The 22,597-nt window shown below is 38.7% G+C and overlaps 1 protein-coding gene across 1 annotated transcript in view; it reads right to left on the bottom strand.

Moving 5' to 3' along the window:
• The window catches only part of GRIN2A (glutamate ionotropic receptor NMDA type subunit 2A), a 366,398-nt gene that overhangs the window by 64,134 nt on the left and 279,667 nt on the right, over positions 1–22,597 (bottom strand). The window contains exons 4-6 of the mRNA XM_054589568.1: positions 10,231–10,436; positions 4,144–4,312; positions 3,881–4,034 (exon numbers count right to left, since the gene is read on the bottom strand). Coding sequence (XP_054445543.1) covers positions 3,881–4,034; positions 4,144–4,312; positions 10,231–10,436 — 529 coding nt within the window. The remainder of the gene's footprint in view (positions 1–3,880; positions 4,035–4,143; positions 4,313–10,230; positions 10,437–22,597) is intronic.

Here is a 22,597-nt window from a genome sequence, read left to right on the forward strand (position 1 = left end):
TATTACAGTAAATAACATGTCTCTTCAATCTGATTGAGACTATGCAAATGAGCTGAATGGAGCCATTTTATCTGTGTATGACATAGATTTGCTAGAAAATCAGCAGGGACTAAAATTTAAAACATGAATATACAGAGTGGGGCCAAAGTAGGTTTACAAGTTGTTCATATGGAAAATAAAATAATTAATAAATAATAATACAAGAATAAACTCTGTTTCATGTACTTACAGCTGTAAACCTACTTTTGTCCCAGCCTGTATCTCCACCTGAATACATCATTGGAAAAGACACTGCCCTTGGACACCAATGAGCTTATAATCCTTTTCATCATAAGCAAACATTTTCTGAGAGTAAAATGAAAGAAGCCCAATAATACCTCTTGAAGAGTAGACATTTTATTATTGTTAAGTTGTTTTTCTGATGGAGCTAGTAATAATCATAAAGAACTAAGCTGATAGCAGTCCACCTTATTAAAGTCTGTGACTACCTAATATAACTGCAGGTCATCACAAATTCCCATTTAATGAGCTTAAGATATAACAAGAAAGTAATATGCCTGAAGCTTTAACTGTATTAGATAATTTTAAAACTGAAAGGAATGTTTTGCAATGCAGTTTTGACAGTGCAAATTTATTAAAATGCAACAGGTAACAATATAAGTAACTAATGCAAGATGAGCTTGAAGAAATCAACAAGAAAACTGAAATTTATCTTAGCTAAATTTTGCTTGAGTAATAAACAATATTATGTCCCTGAAATCATTGCAACTTAGTAATGAGGTGTATCCAAAAAGGAGGAGAAATAAATGAGTAGTTGAGATATTAAAAGTTACTTAATATTCAAGAATAGAGATGTTAAATTAATTCTCCAAGTTGGGTATACTAATGGCACAGTGTGTCTTACCAGAGAAGGATCATTGTGATGAGCAAATGAACAAGTACATGGGAAATCTTTAGTAGTATGAGCTGCCCACTGTGTACACATAAGAAATTAACTGAAATAACGGTTTGAGTCTATAGTTACTGGTGGTAAGAAGTGCTGTTCAGGGTCTTGAAAAAGGCATCCTTGATTTTAAAACATGCACACTTATTTCTCTGATAACTTCCTTTTCTCTGCTGGTTGTGAGAAAACATTTTTAAAATACTGGGGGAAATCCTTACTGAATTGTTGTACTCCCGTGTCAGAATCTGTAAATCTGAAGTGGGCTTCATTTGGCAGTTGATTCATCCTAGCCACTAACTGGTCAGAAAATTAGGTAGAAACTGAGCAAGTAAGCGATGCCAGATGATTTGTAACTTGAAAAGGATAACATCGGTCTCTTGATCTGTGAGCATAGCACAGAGCTAAAAGGATTCTGCTGTAGTATTCTGATTTTAGTAAGTTTAAGTTAGGTACCTATTAGTGTCCCAAAGGTTTGCTATCGTCAGACACTACACTACACATGCACACACACACACACAAACCCCCCACAACAAGGAAAAGGGTTAGAACATTGGTGAAGCACTATCTATAATGTCTAATGAGTGACCCAGGATTTAGATGGCTCTCGATTACATCCTCTACTCGCTCAAAAGAGATTCAACATTTCCCCGTGAGGGAATATCAGTCTATGAGATTCCAGGTCAGCATATCTTTCAGTCAAAAAATCCCACCTGCTTAGAAAGTCTTTAGAATTAACTGAATGGAAATATTGCAAGAGATGTCATCTCTGTCCTTGAAGAGTCACTGGTTACATTTTTACACAAAAGCTCAGCGGCATTACCTACAAGAGTTTTTGATGTGAGTTAATGGGGTTTGTGGAGAAGAGAGAATAGGAAATAATGAAGAGCTGTGCAATCAGATTTTGAATGTTTTGGTTCTTCCAGATGACTGAGCCAGTGAATGGGAAAAAATGTAGCTTAGCACGGTTCATTATGACTTTGAAAACCTGCAGATAATGACCATAAATAAAGGGGTGCACAGTCGATCGAATAAGGATGTAATTTAGTGACTAGGAAAAATATTAAGCCTACTGTGTAAAAACAGCTTCAAAAATAGTTTGGTCTACCTACAATTTATTTTATTTTATATTAAAAAAACAGAAAGAAGAGTAGGGAAAAAGGAAGCTTGGCTAAATTTAGCAAAAATGCTTGACTTTTTATGAAAATGTTCTACTAATGAAGGTAAGATAAAAATCTAGGGAAACTGGGTTGAGGCCAGATTCAATATATGCGACCCATTTTTATGAAACAAGCCAATCGATATTTTTTTTCTCTCTGATTGAACTGGGAAAAAAGTTCTCTCTAGCTCACTAAGGAGATATGTGGACAGTTTGTGAAAAGAAACAGATCTCTTTCCATAAATTCACTTCCCTAACCCTTTCTGAACCTTCAGGACCAAAGATCCCTGTTAAACGGTCTCATAGGAAATGGGAGGGGGAAATAACTAGGAGTGACTAATAATTATTAAGATTCTGCACATGTTGCATATATGGATCCATGGGTGGCGCATTTCATGGTATGAAGCTCCCTTCCTAAGACAGGGGCATTGTTATTCATATCAGACAAGGGTAGACAAGGAACATAATGACATACGAATTTGTTAAGGTCTACATTATGCCAACAAAAGTTATGACATTTGAAACAACAAGTGCAAAATCATAATCCAGTGAGTGGGAAGGATTTCAGCAGCTTAAACAAATTATCAAAAATGAAAATAGTAAATCCATGTCTCTATGAGTAAGGCAGTATCCAAAATTCTGTTAGTCAACATTTCACTCAATAAAATGAAGCATAAAAAGTTTCATTGGATGCTAACATTACAAGTAAGTGAAGCCAATGGAGGAATAAGATGATGGGCTTGAAGTTGGTGTCCACAAATTGGCTCTCATTTGCAGTTTGAATTCTCTAATAGACAAAGGGTTTTTTGTCTTTAAAAAATTGCCATAAATTTAGTTGACCTTTATCTATTTTTCCCTTCTCATACAGTTTTCTTTTAGGTATCAATATTCATCTTAACTTCCCCAAATTTGGGAGAAACACTAATAGGGGAATGTCAAGGGGAAGATAATCTGAATCCCATGATCTTCAAGATAGCCACTATCAAAAAACATTTATGCTAAGCAAACACTCAACACATTTTCCTTTAAAAAAATAATGCTCAGTTATGTTGCATTCAGTTTCAACTTCTCTAGCCAGACTACTTAATGCATATATACTGATAGTGGTAAAGAAAACTAGATGATAGAAAATGCAAATCTACTTTGATTTAAAACAATTCTATATAAAAACATAAATTTATAAAATAGTTGAAAAGAGCATAAAAAGAATTTTCTGCTTCATGAGCCATTCAGCTTAAAGGATAGTCACCTTTAAAATATGACTCTATTAATCTTAAATCAGTATACATTCTTCAGACTTCTTCTATTTTGTTTATTAGAGTACTGGTATAAATCACTGTTTAGTCACCATTATTTTCACTCCTCTACCCAGTAAACAAGTAACTGTCATCCTAATGAGGGATGGAGGAGGGGGATGTGGATGCTCAATAACAGATTATGGGCTGATTTAAATTAACTGTGGACAGGCAGGTTTGTTTTTTAAATGTCTTTAAGGCTCTAAGAAATATGTCTACTCATCTACATTCTACACAATCAAGACCAGTATCTGAATATGTGATTGTGTTTTCAGTAGATTTTTCCCAGTTGAAGATAAATTAAAGATGTTAACCAAGGGAAAAAAAGTGAATTTGGAAAATTCAAATGTGCCATGCTTTGGAATTTGTCGATGTGGTTAAATGGAACTGAACCAGCTCCTATCTAGGTGCCATCCTTTGAGCAAGCAAGATAAAATGACCACAATTCATTGTAGGAAAGTAATAGAGACTATGAAGTTCAGATACCTAGAAAAGCAGATGGTGACACGGTGCCATTGCTTCTTGAAACCATGACACTGATTCCTGTCTCCACAAAGGGCACAGAGAAGTCCACCACTTCAGAACGTTCCTCATTGATGGTGAGTGAGCCAACTGCCATGACTGCTCGCTGATAGACCACCTGGATGCAAGGCAAGAAAGCACAGTACCTTTATTTATCCTCCCCACATCCCTGAAGACCTTACGGCCTAAGTCTGAATGAGAGCCTGTGATATGAAAAGGTAACTTACTTCACCAATCATTCCATTCCACACGTTATTAACTTTTTTGCCATGCTTCCCATTCGTCACCAGGTAAAGGTCGTAGGTAAACTTCACAGTTCTGGAAAGCTTCTTTAGGATATCGATGCAGAAACCTTTGCAGCACTTTTTAACATTCATTCCCTCATTGGTTGAATTACTGTAGAGAAAAATCCCAAGACCATAGACTATTAGTACCGGAAAATTTGTTCACTATCATTAGCTACGCTCTTCCGCTATTTTTCACATGGGAAATTGTTGCTCAAAATGAGGAAGTGGCTTTTCCAAGGGTATGCAGTGAGTTTATGACAGCAAAAGTGGAAAGTGTTCTTAATTATGAGAGTAATCATGACAATGGCTAACATTTATTGAGTAATTGCTATTGGCTATGCACTGTGCTAAATGCTTTGTACTAATAATTGGCTTAATCTCCATGACATTTCTCTTAATTAGGTGGAATTTTTATCCCCATTATACACTAAAGTTACTATCTCTTATTTTTAAAAGTTTATGACATATGTAACCTTTTTAGACCAGAGTTTAGTTATTTGATATAAACTGAACTATAAAAACTTACTAGAAAGTGGAAGAGGATGTGCAATTCGCAGGTGGAGAGTTGTGCTGCATCCTATCATTGCAGATAGAGGTTTGCAAACAGAGGGACAATGTAAGGGTGACTGGCTTAGGAAGAGTGCTTTCCTTACTGAGAAAAAGCACTTCAGCTAAGAATCAGGAGACGTGAGGCCTCCTGTTTGAGGCCATGGATTTAATGTCTCACAATTGAGTCATCTACCAAAGGAAGGCTCGTTTATTCACATTTTCCTGCCCTACCTACATGGCAGGAAGTGTAAAATGTGACACTATCAAATAGCAATGTCCTTCATCAGGAAAAAAAAAAATCTCTATTAAAATACAGTGCTATAAAAGCTGTCTTAAAACTATCATAGGCTACCAAGGTTACATTCATTGCTTTGTACCAGCCACCTTACTTTATTTACATGAGCAAGTCATACTCAAAGGGCACCCACAAACATCAGAAATGCCTTTAAGAGTGAAGGAAGGATGTAGGAAGATAAAGACCTCTCTGGGCAATACACTTGATTCAACCTTGCACTTGTGGATTCCATTAGCTCAACTCTCTGAATTTGGGTCATGTATGTCATGAGATATGTTGCTCTGTTTGGACATTTCATTGTTAGCACATCTACACATTGAACTATTACCTGAACTCTAAAATGATGTTTAGAGAAATCCAACACCATAATAAGAAAATTCCTATGTTTCCACATCATATGAAAAAGTAGATTACATAGTGATACGTAACAGAGTAATCATAAATATATAAAAACAGATAAGCTTAGGAAATATCTGAATGGAAAAACAATAAAATATGAAGCCTAGCTATTTTTGAATGTTGAGACATGGTTTTTTCATTTTTATATTTTTAGTCCCCTCCCACCAAATTATCTGTAGTGAGTATATACTGCATATATAATTGGATGCACATACAGCAAGCATCATTGGTGTATAGCTACATCTATACCCATGAATATAAATAGACTTGATAATATAACTGTGAGTAACAAAAGTGGGTGGCAAAATGCAATCTTTATTTCAATGGTTATCTTATCCCAGGGTCACAGATCACCTCTTCTGAATTGCTGTCTTCACCATTGCCTCTTTCCTATCCTGTCCCCAATCTCTGCTCATCCAACTTGCTTCTGCCAGCCAGACCACCATGGAGACTTTATTTCTAGCCTAGAGGCTGGGTAACCTCTGCCCCTGTGACTCTCAGCTTGGGGGCGCATCAGAGGCCACATCTCTATACATTTACATATGATCATTGGTGGACCCAACTCCATAATGTAACAGGAAGTAGGTATCTTCCTGACCCCCACCAATTTCCCACAGCAGCAGAGGTCAGGCTGGAATTACAACTGCTATAAGCACATTAAATTAATGGCATATCCAAATATGATTTCTTTCTTGGTATCTGTGACTCTGAAAAAATGTGTCAAAATCCAATTCTCTTTCTTCCTGGCCACTATAGGCCATGCATCAATACTTCTTCTCCACCTCTTGCCATTCGTGTCTCCCTCACTCTGTTTCTTTGCTTCTTTTATCCCAGCCTCCTCCTTCCCCTGGTCAAGATTCCTAGAAGAGTTTGGACAAGAGTTACAAATGCCCCAGGTTTAAGATTCAGGGTCGCAGGCATATAGTGACCTATATGATTCTTTGGCCTCACCAGGCATCTCAACCAGTTTAGGAGTTAATTATCTCTCCATGTCCCCTAATACTAAGTTATTTCTAGATGCTAAGTCACTGGTACATTTTTACTCAACAAGCACCCACTGAGTACTTACTCTGTGCAAGACATGGAACTAGACTCTGGGGTCACAGGACAAAGAAGACATGCAGCAAATGCAACACTTGAATTTATCATGGGGGTTATGGAAACACAACCAGTTTGTAATGGGGAACTTGTAGTTGGTTCCTATCACAGTCCGTGTGTGTGTGTGTGTGTGTGTGTGTGTGTGTGTGTGTGTGTGTGGAGAGGGTATGACTTAACTATATAGACATCTGAGAAATGGTACAAATGCACTCTCTCTCAGCTCTGTCTAATCTCCCAAAATAAAAGGTGACTCATAAAAATATATATAAGGATGAGGACCCGAGATATCCAATTCTTCAGCTCCACAGTTTCCTAGTGTGGCCAGTGGATATGAGCACAACCATACCAGTCAGACAGAGCAGCTTTCAGATCCTGGGTCTGCTGCTAGCAACCCCGAAAACTCAGATGAGTCACTTCACTCACAGCCTCAGATTGCTTGTTTGTAAGTTGGGAAGGCCGCCCAGATTGCAACTTACCTTGCAAGACAGTTGAGAAGATAAAATAAAGTATCTGAAGCACCTCTCACATAAGCACCTAAAATATATATCTCTTCTCTTATCCCCAATGATATGACAGTTGGGGGGGGATAATTGATAGTATGGCCATTTATATCTACATAGCAAGGCCAGACAATTTCTCCTTAACAATTTTCTCTTCATGCCTTAACATTCAACTAGCAGGCTGGAAGAAAAGTCTGGTTTCTCAGCTCATTTCCTATTATCTGTGTTTGTAGAAGACCTTTGTGTGCCCTCAAGACTCCACCATTCACCGGAAGTGAGAAACAAAGAGTTTTCTCTGGGAGAATGTCACCAAGAAAACACATACAATGCATTTTCTTGGTGAACAAGTCTTTTTTGGAACCAATCAGCCTGCCTCAAGGATATTACCTTTAAGAAATTCAATTGATTCAAGCTGTGTTATTACTCGGATTAGTGGATCCTAGTATTTTCTTCACTCTCTGGTAAAACAAAGACTAATGCCACCTAGATGCACAGTAAACTTGTCTATGTCCCCAAATGGCAAAAGGAAAGCTGCAAATCATTTCACAGGAACCAAAAATGTGAATTTGAACATGTCCATCGGTTTATTTTCTTCAGTGGAAAAGTCATTTCTTTCAAACACAGTAATTTATTTGGGGGCTCATTTTCTCTATACAAATGTAACTCAAGACTTGGTGATCTATTGTTTTTATCTCTAAAGCTTCTGATTTGAAAGACTTTAAACCCTATTTTTGATTGTGAAGCACAAGAGGCCCTACTTACTGACCATATGGAGATAGAAAAGGCATTGCTATCATAAGGGAGGTGCCCCGTTGAGGTTATACTCTTTGTTTTGTGCCAGTTCTTCTACTTTCTTCATCTGACCAAGTTCTGCTCAAAGAACACCCACTGAAATCAAAACTTCCTTTGACAACTTTCCCATTGTTTCCCCAGCTCGTCACCCTGTAGTGCTGCTCTTGGCTTCCATCTGTTTCCAAAACTCACCAATCTCTTTCCTGCCTCAGGACCTTTACTTACACCTGCTGTTCCCTCCTCCTGGAAGACGCTTCCCCCTCGTTCTTCCCATGTTTGGCTCCTTCTCATCCTTTATGTGTCACCTTAATTCTTACTTGTGTGAACCAAGGGAGCCTCACACAACTTAAGCTACCCTCTTATCACACCACTTTCTTTATACCCTGCAAAGGGTTTATCATAATGTGGAGCTGCTCTGGTCTTTTATCGGTTGATTTGTTTTTACCTGTGTATGCTCCATGACTGCAAGATCTTTGTCTTGAGTCTTCTCTCATTGCTGCAGCCCCTATGCCAAAGCACTTTGTCTTACTCATAAACTGCTTAACATGTATTTATTTATTGACCAATCTATTCAAAATTTGAACTTCAAAGAGGCTGACAACTCCAAAAAGGCTGATCATTATTTGTTGAATAATCTACTCAGAATTTCAACTCTGAAGTGGCTGCTTATTGATAAAAAAATTTTCTCCAAACCAAAATGTGCCTTCAAAATATATTTAGCAATCATATTTTTAAAAAATTATCTTTATCTCAAGAGCTGAGCTCTGGAGATTTGCATCTTGTATAATAACTGAAGTTGGAATCTGTAACGTGAGAGGAAAAGTATCCTTTTACTCAGCTGTCCAAGCATCTTCCAAACCAGTACATCATGTTCTGTGCTTGACACTGGGGGCACCAAAATTAGTCAGTCACATTTCCTATATTTAGGCAGCTAATAATCCAGGGGGAAATACAGCCCAACTATAAGCCACAAAAACGGTGACAGAGATAAATTGGGATGGACTGGATGTTTTTGTCCCCTCAAACTCATATGTTGAAACCTAATCCCCGATATGATGGTATTTGGGAGGGTGACCTTGGGAGGTCATGAGGGTGAAGCCCTCATGAATGGAACTAGCGCCCTTATAAAAAGAGACAGCAGTTTGCTTCTTCTTTTTTTGTCACAAGAGAAAAAGACAATAAGCAGAAGGCCCTCACCCGATATTGAATCTTTCAGGACCTTAATCTTGGATTTCCAGTCTCCAGAACAGTGAGAAATTGTCTGTTTTTTAAAGCCACATAGTCTGTGATAATTTGTTAAAGCAGCCTGAACTAAGGCACAGAGACATATCCAGAGTACTGCTGGAGTGGGGAGAACTAACTCAACTTGGAGAGGGAGTGGTTAAGACTTAAAGAACAAGCAAGAATTAGCCAGGTGAAAGGAGGTGATCAGAAAATACTCAGAGAGAAAAAAGAAGGTAGATTTCCTTCCAACTGTAGGCCTTTTGCTTTAGTGAATCCACAAGGGTGGTATTTTTGTTTATGTTGGTATTAGCACAGACAATAATCAGGGCCTTGGACTTGGCCATAAAGCTGTATGCTTCTCCAAAAGGTTTATACATTAGGGAGAACCCTTCACCAGAGGCTCTGATTAAAAAGTCAGTTCTTTCTTCAACTGTAATAAAAGAGGAAATGACATAGACGTGATACTCGCTCGCTGCTGGTGAGCTAGCGAATTGCCAGGAGGTCAGGTCCACCCTGGTCACATCAGAAAGTCATTCGTAAAGTGTATGTTGGCTCCTAGATGGAGAGGTGTTTAGAAAATTTTTGAAAAGTTTGGATCCAGGAAATATAAAAAAGATGAAAGGAAGTGGAAGGTGCAGGGTTTGGGGAGGGGTATGGCCAGAAAAAGACAAAGAAAATCATTGTTTAAAGAAAAACTGAAAGAGAGGGTTAATTCAGCATAATGGTGGGGGTTAGGCAGAGACAAATGTATTTGAAAAAATAAATAAATTAATTAAAAAAATAATAATGCCACAGGGAAATAAATAAATAAATAAAATTATTTTTCCTGTCCTAAAAAAAAAAGAATCTGGACTGGTATTTGAGTCTTGTCTTTTCCATTTACAAGGTGAATGGCTTTAAACATGTTCTTAACCTTTCCATAACTCAGTTTTTATCATGTTTAAAATGTCAAAATCACTTACCTGTATTACTGTTACTGAAATTAAATAATGCAAACCACTTGGAGTGGTTTTGATTTAAGTCTTTTAAAAAATCTATTATTCTATTATATCTGTTGCGACAAGGCATGTTTTCTATTACATTTTATTATTTTATAGATTTTGTTATTATCAATGATACATGCCATTTTAAAGGACTGGGCACGTTCAATTGAGAACATCCCCAACTCACTTGATTTTGATGAACTTTCGACATGGTACAGTGTTTCTCACACACGTCTCAGTGAGCGGGTCTATGTCTTCCACGATGACAAAAGGGGCCTCCTCTAAGGTGACAATGCTCAGGTGGTTGTCATCTGGCTCACAGTCTGAAAAGGACTTGTACCTTGGCCACACGGCGTGCCTCAGGCTCAGCGTCTGGTTCTCCCACTTGCCCACCTGCATCATAAAGACAAAGACAGGCCTGTGATTTCTTGCACCACTGACTTTTAAAAAGACAAGTTTTTCCCCATAAGAGGAATGGGAGAAGAATCCATCCATCTTGAGGGTTTTTCCATTACCTACCTCCACATACGCATCTGCTTACACGCTAAGAAAAATGGAGACAAAGAGAGAACATAGTGCATGGGCTCTCCAGAATGATTAAATCGCAGGGGTTTTACCTAAGCACTGATACTTTTAGAGTTCCCCAGGTGACTCCAAAGTCCTGTCGGAGTTCAGGATCATTGATGTCATGAAAAAAGCACAGACTTTTAGAATCAGAGGGATCTGGGCTTGAACCTCCACTTCTGTCATTTATTAGCTACACAACCTCAGGCAAGTTCTTAGTCCCTATGAACATATGTCTCTCATCTGTAAATAGGCACGATTCCACATACTTGCTAGGATGTTGTGGGAATTAAATAAGGCAATTTGTGAAAAGTATATAGTCCAGTGCCTGGCCCAGAGTAAGGACCATATACATTTCCTTTAAAGTACAGAATAGAGGCAGTGAAAAAAGGAATATTAAAAAAAAAATTGCTATACAAAGAAACAGAGGAAAGGGGAAAGGAAGATGGAGTGGAGGGAAGATTAGGGGGAGAGAACACAAGGGGACAAAGCAGGTGAGAAGTTAGAAGCACTGCTTCAAGCTCAGATATGGTTCTATTTCAGTTGCAAATTAAGGTGAACTTTTATTAATCCAGCACAGAGTGGAGACCTCTGCTTAGTATACATCAACTCCTGTCAAAATAGAATTGCTCTGTTCCTTCCGAGCAGCAGTTGGCATCTTAGTGAAATCAAATTGAAGGCTGCATGTTTGAACCTTAATTTTATTTGACAGTTTGTTGGCACTGTTCACATGCACATGGGAGAGAGCTGCCCCCAACATCACACATTCCCCTTCCTCCTCCTGCTCCCACGTGCAATTGCTTGACACGGCAGGTCAGTTCTTTATTTGTAATTCCAACCTCAAGGAAAATACCTCATCTGAAATGCTAAGTGCCAAGTCCAGGCTCATCTGTGTTCCATGACCCACTCACCTCTCCCGCTGGAACATGCCACCAGAAATGAATCTCAGGCCCTTCAAGAGAATTCAGACTCTCTGGACACCAGGATAGGTAAAGAGGAAGGGAGAGAAGGCAGTCAGTGCTGTCTAAGATGACCTCATCATTTGGACTGGAAAATTTTTGCTGTTTATAGAGGAATATTCAATGTGGCCAGTGACAAAATTGTCCAGCTTCACTGGTACCTTCCTTTTTAAGATAGGAAGGGGAGCAGAGTAATTTGGTCAAACAAATATGTTCGTGCACCCATGCTGTGACATGTAACACAAGCTGGGGAGAATATCGAACCCAGTCAAGTCTTCATTCTTTCAACACAGATTTATTGAACACCAACTATGAGCTGGCACCAGCCTGGGAATGGTGATGGATAAAAATAGAACAGTTCCTCCTTCTTGGAACTATCAGTTGGCTTCAGGTCAAAGATCAAACCAATAATAATAAATATGCACAGACAAAGAGATATCCAACTTTTTTCTTTTGGGATATGTTATACCAACTCCCTCCTTTGTTGCCCACCCCCGTTACCCCCCTACCCCAGGCTCAGTATTTCAGTGGGTAAGAGAATGGTTTCTGGAGTCAAACAGAATGAAGCGTTAATCCTGGCTTCATTCATTAGCTGAGTAGCCTTAGGAAAGTCATTTAACCTCTCTGAGATTCACTTTCCCTATCTGTAATATGTGGATAACAATAGAATACACCTTTCAGGACTATAGTGAGATTTGAATGAGCCAAAAAGATACAAGAAACATTAAGCATAGGACTTAGCACATAACATACGTGGTAGCTGCTGTTATTGTTGTAGCAGCAGGCATTTAAGATGTAGTTCAAGTATCACATAATCTTTAAAGGCATTCCTATCTTTCCTAGTAATATAGAACTTTGCACCTGTCTCCACCATAGCATTTGATGTTATAATTGTAACAATGTCACTTTAGAGCACTTCTGGGTCAGGAAATGTTCCGATATCACCATTTAGCTTAAACTCCCAAAATCCTAGATGGTGAGGATTATTATTCCAACTTTACAATTCAGAAAACTGATGCACAGAGAGGTTACATGACCTGCCCAAACACATACAGCTAGTAAGTGGTGGAACCAGAGCTATAGCATGGAGCTGTCTGAATCCAAAGGTGTTTTCCTATTTGTCCTTCTGTTAATTGATCTGCACTAAGCATACGATAGTTCTAAGACCCTTCCTTCCTTCAGAGGCAACCCCTAGTGTCCCAAGAGTTCATGAATAGAGGCAAAGACTATTTAGCTAGCAGATCTTTGGTGATGTCATTGACCATATCACATACCCTACACAATAGGAGGCAGGAGAAAGTTCCAGCCCAAGGCTGACTCATGGAGAGAGAGGTTGCAAAGCTTTATGAGTTCCCAGAGTGTAATAACTTCCTAAATCTTCTTTCTCTCCCTTCCCAACATGTCTAAGTAAGCACTCATGAGTCAGCCAAGGAGGATGGAAAAACTTGATTAGGAACTGAAGCTGCTGTGTAAACATTCCCCTAGATCCTGAGAGCTCTTACCTACTTCTCTGAGTCTGACAGACTCCTCTAATAGGTTCCCATGCCAAATACCAAATATCCCACTCCAAGGTTTTATATACCAGACAGGGGGGAACAGACATCCTTCACTTTCCTCTCCTATATCCCCATTTCAAGGGACTATAAATGAGTCTAGTGTTTGTAGACAGGTTTAACAGATTCATTCACTTCATAGATACCAAGAACTGTGCTAGACACTAAGAATACTGTAGAGAAAACAACAAATCACTTGCATGGAATTTTTATGCTAATTGGGAAGACACACATGAGTCAAATAATCATACGAAAGTATACATCATATAAACTGGGAGGAAGAAAAACTGCATCTATGAGAGGGAAGAGGGGGAAAGAAATCACAGAAGACTTCCCAGAGGAGGAGACACTCAAACTGAGATTGCAAATTTAAGATGTGTGGGTGAGGAGTAAGAGAGAGTAGAGGAAGGGAGAGTATTCCAAGAAGGCAGGGGCAGAAGATGCAAAGCCTTGTTTGTTCCGTAAGGAGTTGATATTTACCCTCAAAGTTAATATAGTCTGTTAGTCAAAATGAAAAAAGATATATGGAAGTCATCATAAACTTATTTCTGTATATTACCTGCCTAAAAGTGAAAGTAATTTGCTACCTCAATTTATTTTTTCTTTTTTATTATGAAAAAATTTAACATACAAAAGTAGAGCAGTAGAATGAATCTCTGTATTTCCATTACCTAGCTCTACTAATTGCTAAGTCACGGGCAGTCCTGTTTCATTTATATACCACCCACTTCTCCCATACTAAATTGACGAAAATCCCAGCCATCATATCATTTCATTCACAAATCCTTAATTTGATTTAAATATCTAATCTTCATTTGCTTAATAACATTATACTTCAACAATCTATGTGCTTACATATTTGTTTTACTCATTAGATTATAATTCCCAGTCTAGCAGAGATTTTATATATATAGTGATTGATTTCCATGTCCTGAGCTTCTAAATCAGGGCCTGGCACAAGGAGGGACTTAATGGGTAGTTATTGGTGGAATGAATGAACATAGTCAGAAAGTACAAGTAGATTGATCAATGTGTCCTTATGTGCCTCAGCTATGGAATCTTGCACCCTAAGGAATGACCTAAGCTGAGTCAATGGGAATTTTCCCTGGAAGTTTTGCTGGGACTAATAGGATAGGGTGGTCATGAAAGAAGAACCAATCAGCAATTAAATGTAGAGCTAAGAAATAGGAAAAAGAGAGCAATAAAGTCATGATGACATTACTTGAGCTCTTATAATAATAAAAATTGACATTCACTGGGCACTTATGTATTAGGCACCATTTTTAGTACTATTTTAATTCTAATAAACACTTTATATATAAGAAAAATGTGAGGGCAGACAATTTTTATCTCTATCATAAATTTTTTTTTTGCACTTAAAAACAGTCCCAAACAGACTGTGTGGGAGAAGACAAAAAAAATCTTTATCTTCAAAATAAACTGCTTTTTGGTGATAAACCTTTGAGTGTTTTCAGCAAGTATACTGAAGTTTTGAGGACAAAGAGAAGTTGTTTTGTTAAAAGAAATAGAAAAAGTGGAAATTAACTTTGTAATGATTTTTTTATCCATTCTTATTAATAAAATTTAAATACAGGGTTTTTAAGAAAACAAATTGCTCTTTAGATCCTAGGAAGTGTTTTGTGAAAGGACAGTGATTACTTCTTGAAATGTTCAGAGCAAAGATAATTTCATTTCTAGAAATTGTTTCTTAAGTTAATGTTTACCCCTTTGTGTCTGGATAAATTTGGAGATATGTCACAGAGGCTGCAAAAGGCTGAAAGAAATTAGGTTAGTAGATGTGTGTGGCTCTCCTTTCGAAGAAATATGAATGTTTGAATTTGTTTGATCTATTCATAAAATGCTTACAAGAGACAATTAAAATTTCCTCATTACTGGTCTCCTGGTCTCCCCAAGCCACCCCCTGAAAACATGTATCTAAACACCAAAATCACAGATTTACCCCTACTCAGATCTTTCCATGTGCATTCTGCCTACAGAAGCCCATCCAGACTCCCCTTTAAATTAAAGGAACCTACGCCCTGGACAGGTGGCTCAGCTAGTTGGAACATCATCCCATACATCAAAATGTGGGTTTGATTCCCGATCAGGGCACGTGCCTAGGTTGCAGATTAGATCCCTGATTGGAGCACATGTGGGAGGCAACCGACCAATGTTTCTCTTTCATGTCGATGTTTCTCTCTCTCTCTCTGACCCCTCCCTTTCCCCTCTCTCTTTCAAATCAATAAACATATAGGTGAGGATTTTTTTAAAAAGAACCCTATTACATAGGTCCAACTAACCTCACTACACTCTCCCTTATCTATCATTTTCTTTAGCTTTTTCTCTCTCTTGTATGCCCTATACATACTCTCACACTAAAACATGTTCACCTTCAAAACACACATACACCGACACCTACACATATTCACATATGTGTATATATACATATAGGTATATGTATGTATATGTGTATAGATCACATACCTTTGCATCATACATAAACCTATACATAAACATACACCTAAATACTTACATTCATAACTATCCAAACTCACAATACACACACATACGCCCATATCCACAACCACATTCACAACTACATATACACACATATCCAACACACACATAAACTCACACCTCCACCCATTCTCTCTCTCTCTCTCTCTCTCACACACACACACACACACACACACACACTGCTAAGCCACAATGATGCATCTAGTGTTCATTCCTCACCACACACACCCTGAACAACACCCAGTTGGCCTGCACTATTTCTATTTGAAATTCTTTACCTTATCATCTTCACAGACTGAAGTCCTATCCATTGTTTCCAGGTCCAGCTCAAATATCACTTCTCCCATAGAACCTAATTCTCCAGCTAGATTTCATTTTGCACTTTGTGTGCCTCCAGAACATTTTCTTTTTCCCTTGAATTCTCTTGCTCTTCATTCCTTGCCTTCAACACACAGGCACCTTACCCTGTGCTAGGCACTGCAGGAAACTTTGGGGCTACAACTGTAATAGATCCAGGCCTGGTCCCTATCCTGAGTTTCCAGTCTGGTTGGAGAGACGTCAAAGCTCAATGGCAATGAAGTGAGATGACTGCCTTGCTGGGGTAAGCACAGGATATCACTGAAGCAGACAGCTTCCTGATCTGGAAGGAACCAAAAGATGCTTCCTGTAGGAAGTGACTTTCAAATATGAGCCAGACCAGCAGAGTTGAGGTGTGGCTTGTCACAGGTTCTATTTTTATCCTCAGGGCAACTGAAGGGTGTAGAGGGGTGAGGGTAGGGATGACTGAAGACTTTTAATCAGGGGAGGAATAAATTGATCTGAAGTATTGGAACATTTCTTCCCAATACAGTGCAGAGACAGGGTTTATGGCTAAAAAATCGCGAACGCAGAGAGGTGAATTAGGAGGCAGTTGCATTAATCTGGATGAGCCTGATATTGGGCCACACCGGTGAGGCCAGCATAGTTCAGGAGATCCCAAAGTGTGAGGATGAAAAGAACTTGGAGACCAATTTTATAATTGTATGGAAGTGGGGAGCGATGGCCCAGGTAGCACTGAATTATCATCCTGCTGAGTAATTAGCCAGGCCAGGCTTCTGGAACCCTGTGACCCACATCAGATACACTATAGCATTCGCCCTCAAGCCAGTTCAATAAACATTTGCTAAATTGAACTCGATTCAGACTGCAGCATACCATCAATTTTTACTCAGAATTTAAAGTTAAAAGTGGAAAATGGCCTGTTTACTCAGCTCCTCTCCTTGGAGACAAGACAACAGGGGTTGCAAAATTAAAAATCAGAAAGGAAATTTATTAAAACTGATGAAAGAAGCAGAGTTCACACTCTCTATGTTCTAGCTTGACTGGCCCCAGTTAGCTCACTGGGTGATTTCATAATCAAGGTGTAAACAGGCCTTAAAGCAAACACTTCACGTGTGCAAAACATCGGAAAATATTTCACTCTGGATAATAAGCAGTGATTTACTTCCAAGCTGGAGAAAATGAGTAATTAACTCCTCAGGAAGATGAATTTAAAAGAAAAAAAACCATGAACAGGAGGCCAAGTTCTCTCCACCTGAAATATAAAATCTTCAAAAGGATGCAAGATAAATGGCCGTGAAGGAAATTTAAAATGATTTAATGTCTATATTCAGCATAACTAGCATCATTGATTAGCATCACTTCCATGCCTCTGCATGCAAATCTAATACACAAGCAAGCTGATAGCAGGTTTATATAGAAGTAATTTTGTGTCTTGGGTTGTTGCTTGAAACCAAACACAGATTTCAGTTTGATTGATCTGGAAACTACAACACAGATGTTTGAGCCACAGCTTGATATTAAGTTGAAATGTGCTCTATCTAGAGTACTTTGCAGTTGAGTCCAGTGAATTTTTTTTAAACCAAGAGCCAAGCTAAAGTTCACCAAATACAGCTAGAGTCTGTTGAAACCAAATGTTTCATTGGTTTCACCCACCTTTGACCCACCTTTCCCCTGTAGGGTATATTCAGTTTCTTCTACAAAGAAACTGCTGAGAAGCAGGTGTGGGTCAAATCTACTCTGTCTTCAATGCCCTGGGGTAACAGATGGCCAATGGAAGAGTGACACTAAGAGTTTCTTTTTAGATACTGAAATAATGTACCTGATACCTTGGAATGAACTCTCAAATTCAATTTGTCTAAGGTGGTGGGACTATGAAACTTCAGCATGAATAAGAACCTTTCCTTGGGAGATGCATAAGAAGGCAGATGCCTACATCTCAGGAGTGTCTGTATCAGTAGGTCTGGGATGAGGCCTGGGAACCTGACTTTTCAATGGGGATCAGGGTTGTTTTTTTCTAGGTGGTTTAAGGACCACACTTTGAGAAGCACCTAAAGGATTGTACCTATGAGTCCAGCAGAATTAAACACAGCATAAGAAAGAGATGGAAATCTTTCTTCTTGGGTTACTTATGTAACCAGAGGCAATTGCCAGCAGATCTAAATGAGTTTAATCAGCTATTAGAGCCTTAATTAAATTCCTCTCAGTTGAAATTTCAGATTTGCCTAATTGTTACACAGCTCACATTGGAGCAGTTGATTTTTTTTCTCCTATAATAACTGCTCTCAGGATAATCTAATATCTTTATGGATAACAGTGTCAGCTGTCTTAGAACCCAGCGCTGAGATGGTAATTTATAGACACATGTTTTGATCATTGTTATTTCCACATACAACTCACATATTTGTCTCCTCTTGATGTTCAGCCAACAGCAGAAAAGCTCAATGCTCGTTCAACTTAGAACCATGAGCCACCATTTCCTTCAAAAGTTCATTTATAATCTTTGGTCTTCCACAGTTTCTGTTTCTGTCCCCAGATCCCCAGGGATCAATAGAAGTTCTATTTCTTTGGTCTTCTTTTAATTTTTTGTTTGCTCTCAGAAGTGATGTGTCCTGGTAATTAGCTAAACAGTTAATAGTGTTTCCTATCTCTTCTTTGGTTCCACACTGGATTAACATAACATGGGAGACTTGAAAATTCAGCAGAACATAAAAAGGAGCTCTTTCATAATTACTAATTAATTTTCTGAACATGCTCTTGGGAGTCCTTCATTTTGTAACTTCCATATCAGTCAATCTTCCATGGGTTGCATTAATGATTATTAAATGATTAATAAGCATAATAAGTGGTATTTCTTGAGGGACTGTGATCATCCCAACATGCGTTTTCTCATTTCACTTCACAGCCCTGTAAGGAGAAGGCCACTGTAACCTTTACTTCACTGATTCAGATACAGGAGCTACAGTGACTTGCCCAAGATCAAACAATGAGTAAGAGCTTCTGGAATCTGAGCTCAGGGTACCTGATTTCAGAGCCTGGGGCCATTACCAGTCCCAGACAGTCCCAAGGTTGCCATCAAACTTGCTTTGGGAAATATTAAGGCAAACAGGGGCAGCTGGTTTGTTGAGGCAATATTCCATGGATCAAGTGAACAACCCTGCTGCAGAAAGAGCAATGGCCTGGGGAGCTGGCACACCTCAGAGCAGCCTCTCACTATGCACGGCCTTCCCACTTGGGAAGGGGACATCTTCCTTTTCTGTGAAGTACAGCCAGCAGTGGTCCTCTCGCACTTTTCTTTCCTGTATGCCATTTTTATTTCTTCAGTTTACCTATGAATTGATTCTTCTGAGGACCTTAAATTCCACCCTGAAAATGCCCCTACCTGCAGTGAGCCCTCAGTAGCTTGAGGTTGAATTCCACCGCTATTAACATTGACATCCAAAAACCGATTAGAATAATAGAACAGGGGGAAAAATCCACTGCTCTAATGTGAACAGAGTGACAATTAGTTAATTTGGTGATTTCAACCAAGAGGAATGTAATTAAGTCCTTAGCAGGAGATTAGTCTTTTTCTTTGCCTCCATAGTCATCTCCATTCCTTTCATAAGGTGCCTTAGAGGAGATGATTCCATCTTCCCTTTGGACATTGTACTTGAGATGCTGACGGCCAGGACAATGCAAGTCTGTTCACAGTGCTGCATCTGTTATTATCAAAACTCAAACATAAACTTGGTTGGACTTTTTAAACGGCTGCTGCCTTTGAGAAGAAAACCAGAATGCATATAGGTCCACAAAAACAGTTCAGGAGAAGATGAGGGGAAAAATGGAACAATTATAGAAACTGAGATGGGATGAAAGGGGGAGGATAAGGATGTAATATTAGACCAGAACTTGACCTAAGTCCTCTTTAACAATAACAGTGATAACCATTATTTTTTTTAACACTTTCACAAAGGCAATTTAGAAATACTGTAAAGATTTCTTTTTGACCTTCTAATGTACTTTTTGGGTAAATTTCAAAGATCAGTGTTGTTTCTACTTGTAAGATAAATGAAATGCCATTTGCAATCTGGCAGAGCAAATAGCTCTTTTTGGGAGTATTTACTTCAATGATATTTAGCAGCTCTTGTTCCCTCGGTAGGGTTGCCAGTAAGAGTTAGGATGCCGTCAAGAGAGGAATACTCTGATGCTGGCTGATAGCTGAGAGCACCTTGCATTTATTGGGATTATCAAATCTTTCTTACCAGCCTGAAAATTATGACAAGACTGGGTCTGAATGTAGATAAGAATTTTCCTCCTACCATCAGGCAGCTTTTAAAAATAAAAAACCTTGAAAAGTACCAAAACACTGGGCTGAGTGTCTAACAGTTTATGAAAGGAGATAAGTTCTAGGTAATTAAGCTGCAGACTAAGGAAGCAGGAGATTTCAATACATCAAATCTGACTTGGGGGATGGAATAGGCCAAAAGCTGATGGATTTCCTCACTCAGCATTATGTATAAAACAGCCAATTCCATTTGGATCTTGGCCCTGAGCATTCAGAGTTAACCTCATTGACGGTGTCTACAGAGTTTTAAAATAAGGTTATAAGACCCCAGGGTATCGATCAGCTGCAAAGCATTTTATCCCCTCACCATGAAAAGTTACTGGATTGTGAAAGTTGAAATGTTTCGAACTTGGTGTCAGGTCTGTGATGGGCATTTGTTTTTTCATACCTGGGGCAGAACGATACATTTAAATCTTTGAGATGGGCACTTTTCTCCTTCCAGTGAAAGGGTGAGCCAGGGGTTGGTGCCTGGAGCTCTGCTGGCTCTTATGAAGATGCTAACCAAAGCCCTTGTGCCTGGGTGAAATCCATCACTGTGATGAATTGCACATGGATCAGAATTTCAATCCTCCATAGATAAGATGGTATTTTGACAATTATTTTTCTTTGTTCAGCTCTGTCCCCAAACTACTTTGCTCCAGGCTTGTCTGAGCCCTAAAGTATTCCAGCAAGAGGATCCTTTGAAATACTAAAGACAGCACAAGATTTAATGGTGAGGAAACAGTAATAAGCTTAACCACAGCTTTGCACACTGTTGAGAACAAGATTAGAAGGCAGAGAGAAGATGAGGATCCCCTTGGGATGGGCCAGATAAGACTTGCTTTTTCAAAAATAAAACCTAAGTAACCCTCTACTGGCTGGTCCAATTTTATCCAAACCCATTCTCTTTATCTTGGACACTAATGAACAATTCCAGAGCCCTGTAGATTTACTGGGGGGAAGTGACAATCTTGGGGACCAGCCAGGCAAGCTACTCAGCATTACTCTCTCTGTTGACTTATACTGGCAAACTCAGTTAAAAGAACCCTAGAATTGGAATCAGAAGACCCAAATTCAAGTTAAACTATAATGCTTATGAGCTATGTCACCTTAGTTAAATAAAAAATTTTCAGATTCACACAAACTGTAGCCTAAGCTAGAATCCCAAGGTTCCTAATTATTTTGACTGTTACAACCAATAAGTGAAGCTATTCTCCAGGTATTCGGTCTCTTAGGGTTGGATGACAGTGATTTATTGGCTAATTCATTCAACAAATGTTTATTGAGTGCCTAGTCCATTAACTGTTCCAGCACTGGTGATACAGCAGTAAATAGGTTTTAAGCTGGGGGTCAGCAAACTTCAGCCCAAGGGCCAACTGTTTTGTACAGCCCACAAGCTAAAAATTGACTTCACATTTTTAAATGGTTGAAAAAGATGGAATAATATTTTGTGACATGGAAAAATTATACGAGATTTGAATTTCAGTGTCCATAAATATAGTTTGATTGGAACACAGCCACGCTCATTTTCTTGGGTGTTATTTATGGTTGCTTTCATGCTAAAACAGCAAAATTGAGTGCTTGCCATACATTCAGTATAGCTGACATACAAAACTAATATTTACTAGCTGCCCTTTACATAAAATGTTTGCTAACCCCTGACCTAAGTCCCTTTCTATAAAGGACCCACCCATCAGTAGGATAAATAAGATAAAATGCCCTCAGAATTAAAATAAAACAGAAAATTACAAGTGTCAAAGGAGGAAAGGTGAAATAAATGCAGAGAGCATCAAAAATGAGAGAGCAAATCTATGAGAGAGGGAAAATATTATAAAAGGAGTGGCAACTGATGCAGGCTCAGAGTAGGCAAAGTGGCTGAAAAATCAGAATGGAGAAAGGGGACTGCTGAGTTAAATGATTAGTGCAGACAAAAGTGCAGAAGTTGTATTTAAGGGACATGTTTGTGCACTAGAAAGGTGCCCAGCCTGGATGAAATGACTGATACTGATACAAAGGGAATGAGAGGGAAAGAGGAATATAAGGACCACTGAGAGATAAGATCCCAGAAGCCTTGATGGTTGGGGTGAAATCCCAATGTGCACATTGAAATTTGCTGGCATTTGACTTCGAATTGGCATTTGGCCTTGGGAGCCCTTGACGATTTACTCAATACCTGAGGATGATATCGGTGATTTCATCTATGTACGGCTGATATTTATCACCTCCCACATCTTTTGGAATTGTCTTATTTTCATATAATTATATTATTTCTTTTGTAAATACACATACTTGTCAGACTATTCTGATATAATTAGAGGTCAGTTTTTTGACCTCTTC

This window comes from Pteronotus mesoamericanus, unplaced genomic scaffold (genome assembly GCF_021234165.1).
Source record: "Pteronotus mesoamericanus isolate MK-2021 breed Mesoamerican mustached bat unplaced genomic scaffold, CSHL_Meso_final scaffold_167, whole genome shotgun sequence".
In the NCBI taxonomy this organism is placed as follows: domain Eukaryota; kingdom Metazoa; phylum Chordata; class Mammalia; order Chiroptera; family Mormoopidae; genus Pteronotus; species Pteronotus mesoamericanus.